This window comes from Mchenga conophoros, linkage group LG11, assembly GCF_057382185.1.
Source record: "Mchenga conophoros isolate Kocher_MC1m ecotype Shallow Benthic linkage group LG11, M_conophoros_male_GT1.1, whole genome shotgun sequence".
NCBI lineage: Eukaryota > Metazoa > Chordata > Actinopteri > Cichliformes > Cichlidae > Mchenga > Mchenga conophoros.
Genome location: NC_140536.1, coordinates 35,441,163 through 35,454,439, shown reverse-complemented (window position 1 = coordinate 35,454,439; position 13,277 = coordinate 35,441,163). Strand labels below are relative to the sequence as shown.

General features: G+C 41.1%; 1 protein-coding gene across 1 annotated transcript; it reads right to left on the bottom strand.

Annotated features, from left to right (window-relative positions):
- Nucleotides 1-10,943: 10,943 nt before the first annotated feature.
- Nucleotides 10,944-12,402, bottom strand: bola1 (bolA family member 1). The gene is made up of 2 exons (XM_085292653.1): nt 12,318-12,402; nt 10,944-11,636 (listed from the first exon to the last, which is right to left on the bottom strand). Exon 2 carries the CDS (start codon nt 11,613-11,615, stop codon nt 11,163-11,165), a length of 453 nt encoding a protein of 150 aa, XP_085148779.1. The 5' UTR covers nt 11,616-11,636; nt 12,318-12,402; the 3' UTR covers nt 10,944-11,162.
- Nucleotides 12,403-13,277: the final 875 nt, after the last annotated feature.

Here is a 13,277-nt window from a genome sequence, read left to right as displayed (position 1 = left end):
CAGAGAGTAGAAAGTGTGCAACACCTTGAACTCCTTCATTCACATTCTCACTTTGGATTCGTAAAAGAATTGCCCGTGGCCTTGCTAACACTTCAGAGAAAGTGTGCCCCTATCTTAAGACACTCTTCAGGTCTTCAGTGTTGCCCTTCCTTTTTCTGTGGATATGGGGGTCAAACCCAAAGATGACAAAGTCCTCATATCAACACCCACACACTCCTATTTGACCCAACACTTCCCCCTGACCCTGTTGTTTTATTTGAACCCTAACAACTCTCCTAATTAAACCTCTTTCCTATTATTTTTCCGTCCTTTCCCCTGTAAAAGGCCCGGGTTTCAAAGTGCTAATAAAATAAACTGAAGGGGGCCCCATTTCTTTATTTGTATGTGTGTGAAGAGTCTGTGGGAGAAAAGGGCATGGAATAGAGGCGGGGGGAGAGAACTGGAAGGACAGAGGTTTTAGGTTCAGAGGGGGGTAAAAGAAACATAGGTCAAAGGAAACAAAGAAGCGCGAGACCCTGAGGTCAAGCTGCCTGGTGTCCACAGTCACCGGGCTGCCGTTGTTGCAGGGCAAATGGCCTCACTTGTATAATCGCTCAGATATGTTTTGTCCACGAGAGTAGGATAGAATATATCACGGAGCAGCTGACAGACGAACAATAGATCACGTTCTGTGGAAGTCCGACCAGAGCGTTCGCAGGTCCTTTGAGTTGGTGAGTACATCTGGAAGAGCCAAGATTAACCCTGTGCTTGCTGGCCTTGCATATGGCTGACCCCTTTGACCTGAGCTGCAGCCTTAACAATATTGCTTATGGGATATTATAGAAGTTAAAGATACCCCATAGAGGGGGCATCCTTTTTAGACGTGATTGAAAAACTACAAAAGTGTTGCATGTTTTTAGGAGATTACAACAGCTGGCTGTTTTCAGTTGGAATCAAAATGGAAGCGTGAAAGGCACACCACTGGTTTTCTGAGGCTGCACTTAATCTGTACAGATCCTACTGCAAAACAGATTGTCAGAGGATGAAACAGCTTTGGAAATCTATTTCCAATGCAGTGGCATTAAATTTAGGGGGTTGTGTCCAATGCAATTTACTTTAGACCACAACCGACAACCTGAGTGAAGCAGATACCTTTTTTTATTTGTTTGTTTACTGCACAACTCCTTCTGAAAAACTTTTCAGGATAATTTACAATCACAAAGAGTGTCTAGGGAACATGCAGCAGAAGCTCAGGATGCATTCCCACCAGTGGAAAAACTTTGCCATGCCTGTTGTGGTCCTCTGGTCCTTGATGCTAACCTGCCGTTTCTGTCCTTCGACTTTGTTTTTTCTCTCCCTCTCTCTCCTGTCGGTATGCATTATGGGTTTATGCTGCCTTTCAGACACAGGATTTCCCTGCACTCCCTGCACAACTGACACACCTGAAAGCTGTTTGCAATCAAGTAACCTGTGTACAATTGGTCATTAACCTACCTGCTACTCAAGTCTAAAGAAATGCCTCGTTGTTGCTACTGTGATGGTGTTGTTTGACTTCTATGGTCCGTATGGGCTATGTTACTGGGTTTGCTTACCTTGATCTAACCTGGCTTACCTCTGTGAAGCCATGAGAACAAGAATCTGAAAGCAGGGTGCCAGTTTAGCTCATGGACTGAGCAGATAGCTATCTCCTTAGGCTGAAATGCAACAGTTTTAGTCCGGCCTGGAGCCCTTAGTTGTATGTCTTCCCCCATTCTCTATTCTTGCTCTCCACTACCACACCATCCAAAGATAAACTGAGAGTGTTTCAGTTGACCATCTGCTCCAAAATTACTGCCTTGCAATACCTGTTTATTCTCCATGCCTGCAATAAATCTGTTAAACTTTTATTTCAGTGTCTTGTGTCTGAGTCTAGATCTGAGCCTTGACAACTGCGCTGTCTGGGTAGAGTGTGCAGAAGGCAGGCAGGAAACATTAGACCCACTATCTATTTACTTAACAGTTACTTTGGCTATTCTCAAATGTGTGTCATTTTACATTACATGATTTTATACAGTGAAGATTCCAGTTAAAGATCATTTAATGTTGAGTCCAAAACTCTTGCTCTGATACACAACTCTGTCTGTCTAATGATAAAGTCTGCATTGCATGTGCATGTGTCCCCCTCCCAAGGCCAGAGTGAGAACCCCTGTAAAAATGAACATTTAATCATGATAGTACTGGCCAAAACAATAAGCACCTGCTGGTTTATCTGGGATATCCAAATTGTGGATATCAGGTTTAAGACGTCCTGCTCCGCCTGCTGGCTATTATTTATGAATCTTACTCAGACTGTAGCTGATGGAGCCGAGATTGGATTTCAGCAAATGGGTTTCTTCTTTCACTGTCCACACAGACTTTTACCTGCAAGGCACGCTCAAAAAGAGCTTATTATGTGAGAAAACTGGCTTTTTGTTGAGTGAACCAGAGTGATGTTAACATAGGTTGCACTACCTCTGTAGCACTCTGTTGTGGCATCCAAGAGTCAGTTATCTATTGTTCTAAAACTTATCCAACAAGGGTCACAAGGCCAGGGTCTCTAACACAGCTGATAATGGACAGGTCACCAACCCATCACAGGCAAACAACACAGAGACAGACAAGCATTCGAGGCAACTTCCGTGCCAGTAATCCGCATATTTCTCTCATATTGGTTTCTCTTCATTTTCTCACAGTTAAATCCAGAATCAAATCTAATCGGACTGTTGGGGCTTCTCTGTATATAACGTGCCTTGAGGTAACTGTTGCTTTGATTTGGCATTTTATAAATACAATTGAATCACATTGAATTAATTTACAGTGACCAACTAAGCCAGGGGTGGGCAACTCCAGGCAACTGCAGGTTTTAGATGTGTCCTTAAACCAACACAGCTGATTTAAATGGCTAAATTAGCTCCTCAACATGTCCTGAAGTTCTCCAGAGGCCTGGTAACGAACTAATCATGTGATTCAGGTGTGTTGACCCAAGGTGAGATCTAAAACCTGCAGGACACCGGCCCTCGGGGCCTGGAATTGCCCACCTCTGAACTAAGCTAACGTCCATGTCTTTGGATTGTGGAGGAACACAGCTACCACTGTGCCAACCACTCAGTCAGTACTTACAGATATTGTCAACCAAAGCATTAGACTGACTGTCCAACAGACATCCCTACATACTCCTAACACTGCTAATGCATACGTCCATCATCGAAAACTAATGTGCAGCAGGTGCAGAGTGACACCAATGACCACAAGAGAAAACTCGATGCTGATCAGTTCCGTTTATGATATTTGGAGCTGAGCCATAAATGTGACCAGTGTCTGTTAACTCTCACTCTGATTTTATGATGATAAACTTATTGGAGTGGAGCTTTATGAGCACAGGTTTATGTGTCTTTCTGCAGCAAATATAAAAGCAGCTGTGTGAATATCATGAGCTTTGTTGGTCAGCTGAACGTTCTTACACACCGGCTGTCACTCAAATCCCACAAAATATTCTAAACACTGGTGTTTGAATAACTTACAACCTCTTGACTAAAAACATAAGCACCGAGTAATACCCAAAGGGAGAGGTGATAATATAATATGGTGATATGATAATATGATAATAGCTTCAGGCTGTGCATGAGATATAAACATGATCATATAGAGTGTAGAGTACTCCAGGGGGTTAAGTGAATGCAACCCTCCTTGAGACATAGTGCTAAAAAATGGGGTGGGAAATAGAGGCAAAGAAAGTCTTGTGTCAGGGTTCAGTCATGAATACCTGGGAACCCCAGAGAGGCTGAGTGAAGAGGGAACACGGAGCATGTTCAGCTCAGCATTAAGGAGCACTCTTTAAAATGCTGAATGAAAGCTGATAAAGAGAGGTCAAAATAAGTTTATGAGGAGAATGCCACTTAAGGCAAGGAGCAGCTAGCCCAAGTGTGCAAACTGGGTCATGACTTGCACTGAGAATGATGTGATTGACAGCAAGTGAGGTGCAACAGGAATGAGACACAGGTTTGAAGTCTGTGAGCAGGAGTAGGAAGATCACAGATGTCGAGCAAAAAGGTTGAGGGAGAGCTGGGAGAGGGTAATGAGTGAGTCGCAAGAGAAGGCCTTGAAAGAGTCTTATCTGTGACCCATCTGTCTTGACATGCACACTCCTCTGGTTAGTGCCCTGGAGGGGAGGGAAGGGGAGCTGCATGCGTGTCAGTTACTGAGTGCACAAGGCTTAGGGCTAAGGCATTGGCCTGTGCACTCTGGCCCAAAAACTAGCCTAACCAGCCCCATGCTTTAACACCCCCAGGAAAAACTCCCGTGACTTACTGCTGTGATCATGTGATTGACTGAGCTCTACACTGGGAACTAAAAACAGAGTAAGGAAAAAGGGTGTCACACGTCAGTGAAGATAAAGATGTTACTTTCTTTCTCTTCTTCTCTCGCTTTTCTCTTCACCATAGCTGTCAGCTGATTTGTCACACATTTTGTTAGTCAAGCCCAGATGAATGACAAACCTTTTAATGCATTCTCAATCATCCAGGAAAGTAAATCTCCAAAAGTTGAATCCGTTCATCTGGACGTAGCGTTTTGTGGGAGAAACGTTTCATCACTCATCCAAGTGACTTCTTCAGTCTCAGCTGACTGCAGGTTTCCCCAATCTTATAAACAGTACATTTGCATAATGACTGAAACCAGCCCACTGTTTATAAGATTGGGGAAACCTGCAGTCAGCTGAGACTGAAGAAGTCATTTGGATGAGTGACGAAACATTTCTCCCACAAAACGTTACGTCCAAATGAACGAATTCAACTTTTGGAGATGAACCTTTTAATTCATGGAAAAGCGTGATTTTTGAAATGAGTTCAACCAAAGACTTTATATAAATGTTATTTAATCTTAAGGCGCTTTAAACCTACATTCTTCTCAGTTAGCAACATTAATGGGTTTGTGAGACAAGTTAGTCTCCATGGTAACTTTTTTTTAAATAAACAGGAGCGGATTATGTTCAGTTTTGTTTTAAAATCAGCCGGGTCAACCATGACTTCATTTTTTTTCCCAATATGTACATATATAACCTCCTGCTGGGGGAAAATGTTTTATATGTTCAAGTTGAGCCATACCTCACAAATGTCACAAATTAAGTGTTTTTTATTGATTTCCTTTTTTAAATAAATGTAAAGTTACAAAGCAATTTCCATGTTTCCCTTATTAGGTTGTGAAACAATAACCTTTAATATTTAAATGTAACCAGTTTAAAGTTTCAGAGTTGTAACGAGCAGCTGTCACCACTTAGAGCACACTCAATGTTAAAATAGTTAACTGCAATTAAAGTGTTTGGAGGTTTTTTACCGTTCTGTGCGCTAAAACACCAGATTAGTAATTTTCTGCTGCGTTGATCTCTTCTCATATTTGCAACAGTGTTGCATTTTATTGTTACATTCTCTGTGGTCTTCGTATATTTCATCATAATTGCAGATAATGTCACTGATCAGAGTAGGCAAAACTCACACACGCCCCTTTTTATGTGAACACGCACACAGCCTGAAATAGAAAGCCTGGGTTCAAAGACAAAGTCAATAACCACCAACATGAAACTTGTGACTTGGGTTTTAGGTTTTGTCAACCACGATAGACTAAAGGAGAGTCTGCTTTGTTGAACTTTGTTGGTAGTACATCCCTCCTTCTATGACTTCAGTAAACATTTTTCTGATGAGTTTATGGTCTCAATCATTATTTTGAAGTCGTACTGAATAGACCACATAATGTTTATTTTGTACATTACTGCTCCCATTAAAGTAAAAAAGAGTATTAAACAGGCTTTAATTTAGGGTGGGTTATCTTGTGAAGTGAAGAGTGTGCAGTGTGCTCAGTTTCTCAGTCAGATTCACATCTGTAGTTTCCAAGCCACCAGCAAAGCAACGGAAAACCGCTCAGCTCTCAAATGCAAGACAGGACATTGTTAATCCATGGGTAATGTCACAATTGCTACATGCATCTCTTATATACAGTCTGTGATTAAATAGCAATTATCGAAAATCATTGAAAACTGGGACTTTTAACTCATGAAAGTGGAATGAGCATCTATGAGGTGACGTTCTAAAATATAAATAAAAGTTTAATTTCTTCTCATTATTAAGTTTAAGAGTTACAATCACCAACCTATTTCCTGAGACACTAAAGATTATTTTACACTGAAAATTTTCTTCAGGAAACTAAATTTCATCTGTTACTTTCAGTTATTTATTCTTTTTTGATTGGATTATTTTATACTTATTTATATTAGATAACTAATATTTTTAGTTATCTAATATAAATAATCGCCATCTGTAGCCAACTAGTAACACTTCTCTCTATTGTAACATAAAATGTGGTTTTGCTTATGTACATGAGCGCTTTAATGACTTTATCTCATTCATCTAGTAAATTACATGTAACTTTTGGCACAGTCTTAAACATTTGGCAATAATGAAGGTGCACAAATGGCAGTGAGTGCTTGTACAATAAAAGGATGGGGGGGGGGGGGGGGGGAGCGGGTTGTTTCTCGAAATCACATTTAACACTTCAGCTGTGATTAGGTATCAGTTCATTCAGCAAACCTTGTACCTATCAGCACAAGTTGTTTTGCATCTAGTCCAACCTCCTAAGTTGTTTGCTTTTACTTGCATGTACAGCACACCTGGGAGATTTACCATAATGAATACCTGATGTGGTGAAGCAGTTAATTCCGCCTATAAAATAACTCCCTTCCTCCTTCCTGTGGGCCCCGGCTGTTGTTTATCAAACGAGGTAATGTGCTGTCATGTGACCCCTCCTCCCTCCCAGCAACCCACCTGTGTAGACTTTTCTCTTAATCCTCCTCCACCCCCCAAATCTTTTTTTTCTGCGCTTTGAATACTTAGACTACCGAGTGTAACTAATTCTCCCACACAAGGATATTGTCTTCTCCCTATCTCTGCTTTTGTCCTTTCCTTTCAAGGCAGCTATTCACTGATTTCATTAGTCAGCGGTGTGGTGTGAGAGAGTTGGTGAGGGTGGGGGCTTTCCAATTAAAAAGCCTTAATAGCCTATTACCATCACCTTTAGTTCAACTCTTTTTTTTCTTTTTTACAACATGAAACAAGCTAAAGATTAATCACCAGCAGAGGAGCGCGGGAGCTCATAAAAGTAATTCGGTAATTATTAAATTGTAAGTAGGACTGATCATTTTGAGACCTTTTTGCTAATATTGAGTCTGTGATATAGAATTGTTCCAATTAACACCAAAGACTAAAGGACCAAACTGGGTGCTTTTGTTGAGCTATTGGTACTGTGCAGTACACCAGGTTTGGCATTAAAGGCAGTAAATGTAATGAGTGTTGTTCTTAGAGGGGTTTAAATGAAATGTGTTTAACAGGCGACTCTTCCTCCACACATGCTGCACAGATCCTGCAGCTGCCCAGGGGGCCAAAAGAAGACGCCAGTCCCTCGAGACAGACAAACCACCCTTTCTCAGACACCCATTTGTCGTACCCACCCCACCTCCCCCCTCTCTGTCCCTACCGATGGATGACCCTGCGGCCAGCCAGGGTCAGCTGCGCAAAGGGAGCCCCCTGCACTCCGGCCCTCGGTCCGGAGCCGCAGCGTAAATCAGGGACTGTTCATCGCGGGAACCCTGCCCTGCCCGGGGTCCCAGCCCAGGCTGGCACCATCTGTCCCAGGCCTCTGACGCAGAAACAGAACTGCCAAGGTGGGTTCCCACTGACCTGGTGCACCCCCCAGGCCATGCAGGCCAGATCTGAGACCGGAGACAGATCCATCACTGCTGGAGTCTGGAGATGATGGAAGAGGCATGGTATACATCTAGTGAACAGTAGTTCTGTGTGAGAATGAGCTGATACAAGGGAAGAATGAACCCCATTTTCAACAATAACAGAAATTCCTTATGGTAAACTATAGTCAGTTACATCATAAAAACCATAGCTTTACAGTGAATTTCTGATAGACGAGTACCTGCAGAAATTAATACATAAAATACACCTTGCATATATTTAGCGAAGTTGGTGTTTAACTGGCGTTTTATAACTAATAGAATAAAACACTGCTCATAAAAGTACGTCTTTACATTAACTTGGCACATCCAAACATCAATCAAGCCCTTTCATAAACTCTAGCCACTCAGCAGCCACCCTGAAACATCTCTTATTACTTATTTTGAAGCATTTAACAATTAACTTTAATTTTAAAGGCGAAAAGGACATAAAAAGAACAGCTGTGGAATAACTGGCTAAAAATAAAAACTGTTTTAATTGTTTTATTTGGATCAAAAGAAAAAAAGACATTTCTCAGTTGGAAGTTACAGGATCCTTTGAGTTACATGTCTCTTTCTTTTGATGTCTCTACTTCAGCATTTTTAAAAATGTGGGAAAAATACTAGACTATCCTAATAAGTCTTTAGACCAAATGTGCCAAGCTGACTGTAAAGATTAAATACAGTAAGAAAGAAAAAACAAACAAAAATAAGAACATGTAAAAAGAAAAAACTTTTTAAACTGAAGTAATGAACGCTCACTCTCACTGAACTGTCACCTTCCAAACAACCATGAGTGGAGTCTCCATCTGACTGGACGCTAATTGTACTGCTACAGGCAACTCTTAAATTTTATTTTCCTAGCTGAGCTAGTTGACCCAATTATTTAATGAACAGCCATTTCAGTGAAAGCTAAATTACTGATCTCTGGATACACTTAGAACTGCACCTCTGGCCAAAACAGTGACCGAGCAACCCTATTATTTTCCCGTATAACTGCTACGGCTGAATAGGTGATGTACTAGAAGCGCATGTAAAACAGTCCAACCTTTTAAGTGCAAAACAAGTCCCTGCACTCCACCTCATCATCCTTGATGTCTTTTCCCTCTCCATCCATAACAGCACCTGGAATTGTGACCAATAAATCACGTCAGTAGAGACAGTCTGCAGGTCCCGGGGCCTTGCAGCCCAACGTACGGCTTTCTCTCGCAGCCCCAGCTTCATTTCTTGCACCCTTAGGTCTGACTCTAATGGGCAAGCAGGGGTCATAAAGTGGTTGTTTCTGTTTTTCCTTTTTCCAAACCAGTGACACCAGTTGTTCACCTTCCTCACCGAAGCCTTTTGTGCGGCCTGACAGGCTGTCAATTCCAGGCAGGGGATGATTGTAGAAGATGACACGCATTACCTTGAGGTGACATCACATTCCACCAAAGGCCTGAGTTCAGCAACTTGTCTTGAGCTAACAATAACTTTGAACAGTTTTGCAGCACAGCGTTTAACGCTTGCTTTGGCTCGGTGATATCTGCTTGGCATTGCTGCTTTTGTCCTACACGTAATCTGAACAAAACTCAAATGAATCTTTCAGTTGAATGAAACCTTATGTTGAGTCAGACTCCCTCCAGTTATTTTTCTTGTCTTATCTCCTTCGCAGGCGTGAGAGGTGATTTTTGGCCATCATCAGGGTTGAGGACAGGACAGGCTGACCTTTGCAGTGACACGACTCAAAAATAGACGCCCACCCACATACAGCGCACGCAAACTGACTGTAAAGTATGCATCATCCTGAGAACAAGCAGAAACTCCATTTTGTACTTTTTGTGTAAAAGTTCAATGTGAAACTCTGAGAACAAAAATACATGAATTATAATTCAAAATACATCTAATTTACAAATTAGCAATAAAATACTTCTATTTAAATAAACACATTTTTGTCTTAAAGTGTATTTTGTTGATAAGCTTCTCTTAGCTTAGTCCTGGGATTTGAGCATTATACCAGTTTGTGTTTTTAATATCACTACATGCATAATCATAAGGAGAAAATTAAAAAGCAGCACAATAACTGATATCCAACACTAGGTCAACGTTTTTGTTTTGTTTTTTGATTTAGCCATTCAAATAATCCGATTTGTTCACACATACTGCCCTCTAGTGTTGAAACTGCAACACTGCCGTCATCTCCCTGAACACCAGCAGCATCTCATGAGTTCGTTTTATGTCCACAGCATTTAGACAATAACTTTTTTTCTTCTGTAACTGAACTGCAGACTTTCAGGTTTAATTAAAGCGTTTTAACAAAAGTATTGAACTAACTACTTTAGAATTGCAGACAGTTTTACACACAGGCCCCATTTTCAGAGGCTAAAATGAACATATGTTTGAAACACTTGGTTGCATTTAATACTTGGACGAACAACCTTCCTGCATTCAGTTTTGCATTTAATAACTGAAAACATGTTCTGGTGGGCAGAGATCCCATCTTTGCTTTAAGTAATTCTTGATTTGCTTTTGCAGTTCGCTTCATTATACAGTTGCACGGTGAAGCTCTATCCAACTGGCTTTGCAGCATTTTGCTGAATCTGAGCAGAGTAAAGCCCCAAACTCTTCACAGTTCATCCTGCCAGAACTGCTGCTAAGAAGCACCTGATATATCTACCGTTTGCTTGAAGGTGCACAGACAACCCTGACTTCACCCCATCTCTTACTGGGGTTTCAGATGTTGAGCCTTCCAACACAAAGAAAATCTGCCTTTTTGTACCCACTTTGTAGTATACCACTGTGGAAAACTGTAACTTAATGGTTGAGCAAACACAGAAGACCTGTTTCTTCAGACTTAATAGTAAGAAACACTAAACTGCACTCACGTATTATCCCCAATACTCAATACCCAATACCTACTCGAATAACTTCATTCAAACTTTTAATTATCAAGTCTCACAAATGGAACTTTTTATTGCCACTCACAGCAATGCAAGCATTGCTTTATTCTAAGAGGTGACTAAGTAAATGCAAGTATACAGGCAAATAGGGGCTTTCCTGAAATTTAGATTTCAGGAAAATCACTAAATGCTATGAGCACAAATCAAACAAAAATAAAACCATACAGTAGCTTAAAGAAGAAGAGTGCATCCCTGTATTGTATTCATGCAGCACCTGGATGATAAAAACACCTGTGACCATCTAAAATCATATAATTTATATGCAGTTTTATAACAACAGAACCATTCAAACCAAATTTTGCATTATTAATGAATTAAAAAAAAGATTTAGAAATAAGACCACAACAAAATGATCTCCAAATAAAAGAGGAAATGCTGCTCTTTATACTTGTCAAGTATTTTCCTGTAGTCTTCACATTTCAGTCCCTCAGCACAGTGAAACTACTTCACAGTCCAACACTTCATTCTCGCCCAGCCTTTAACTTCTCCTCCACTGTGTGATCACCTTTCGAACCTCCCATGCAGGGCGGACTCTTAGCCACGGTAGGGTTACTTTGCCACTGCTCAGGAGTCTTTGCTTGGATCGCCAGTGCATGAACACAGCTACTTAACTCCTCCTTCAAAGCTTCGTTAACCAGACGGTGACGCTGAATCAGCGGCAGGCCCTCAAATTTGGAGCTGACAACAAGGACACGGAAATGGGATTCCGAACCGGGGGGCACAGCGTGCATGTGGCTTTCATTTTGGACTTCTAAGTGGTCTGGCTTCAGCGCGTCGGTCAGTTTGGTTGTGATAGCCCTTTGAACGGGCCGGCTGGGGTCTGGGTCCATATGTGGTCTGAAGTGGGCAAAGGGACGGGTTAAAGCAGGATGGGAGGATACGGGCCGAGCACAGCGGAGGACGCTGGGAAGCATCAAGCTGTAGCAGTTGACCAACTAGGAAGGCATAAAAACATGTGACATGTAAGGTAATGTGACATACTTGTGTTCAGGACAACATCTGGAGAATCAAGTAAAGACATGTTCAGGGCTTCAGCTGGGGTGAAAAAGCAGTTTTAGTCGATGCCCATTACATGATAAAAGCAATAAACAGATATCTTCTTCTGTTGAGGCACAAATTATCTCTGAAAAAGAATTGGGGTATTGTGTCTTTATCATGTCTGGGTTAGGATGCTTTTGATTCACCATATAACAGGAAAATATCTGTTAGCTTGGTGAGGAGGCTCTTATTTAGCCACTGTGCTGCCGTGAGAGCAGCTTCAGCGCCAAAACCGACTTCATGCAGTCAGTCATTCATGCATGGATTAAAATGACACATGCGCATTTAATTTTTACAGACTGCATTACCCTGGCAACTTAATAAAGACCTCACAGCTCTCCCATTGTCCCTTTTACAAAGGTACACCGACCGAAAGGACGGTTGTGTAACTGTTTGCTTGGTGGCATGAAGTCGTTGCTTGCTAGCTTGAGATTTCCAGCTTTCATAGTAAAAACTGAGAGAAGGAAGCTGTGTTTACACCGAACATTTTCACACAAGACACGCACACTCTGTCTTTAATATTATAACTATAATAATTGACAAGATAATAATTAACCAAAGTAAATTTGGCTACTAACCTTCCAGCAAAGTATGCTCAGTGCTGCTGCTGTCTCGTTGTTCTACTTGGCTTTGGATGTTGACAACCAGCGTGTTACTGCCACCTGCTGGGCTGGAGTAAATACACAACACCCCCAAATGCAAATCTGCGGCAGGAAATGGGAAGTTCCTGTTTCACGAAGGTTTTCTACACACAGCAAACTACTTCATTTTATATTTCATCTCTAGACTCTCTTAAAAAGTCTGTCTCTCTTAAAAAGAAAAATGTTGTCATTCCATAATTGATAAGACTTTTCAATAAAATAACTAAAATTACCTTCTGCCTACCATTGATTTCATATTTCTAAAATAAATAAGCTTTTACCAATATTTTTCTGTATACTGAATAAGGGTGTATCATCTCCCGCTTCGCCCCCCTCTGCTGTTACATTGTCGCCGTTTTCTTCTTCTTTGAATGGTATTATTACCTTTATTTCCAATTTCATTTGTTCTGCTTCTTCTTGAGTTTGAGCATACTGGATGCATCGCTAGTATATTGTTGCCATTTATTGTTTGCACACCCACTCCATTTTTAATGCATTTATATTTATAGTTTATTAAACAGCCCACAGTCATGTAGACGTTCCATAAGTTTCTGTAATCAAATTTGTCCAGGTTAAGCATGGTGTGAAGAGTAGCATCAGGGCTCCAGCTGCCAGGCATTTTTAAAAAGCACTCTGAGGAGAGTCATTTTCACGTTTGAGTCTCTCTGAGTCGTCTCACTCACACTTATTATCAGGATTTTGCCAGTAAGATGAACCCACCCCTAAGCCCATATTAACAAAGTCTTAGCCTATCTTGGATAAATAAGTCTTCTTGTGCAGGAAAAGCCGTTTCTGGCTGTATTCTTCGTCTTTGGATTTCTTGTATGCTGGCAAACATATAAACAAACATACAAGAAATCAAACTAGTATGTTTGCACATGCATTGGACACCAGGTG

Excerpts from the sequence above, each read along its gene's own strand:
- bola1 (XM_085292653.1), bottom strand. The coding sequence starts at position 11,615 with ATGCTTCCCAGCGTCCTCCGCTGTGCTCGGCCCGTATCCTCCCATCCT.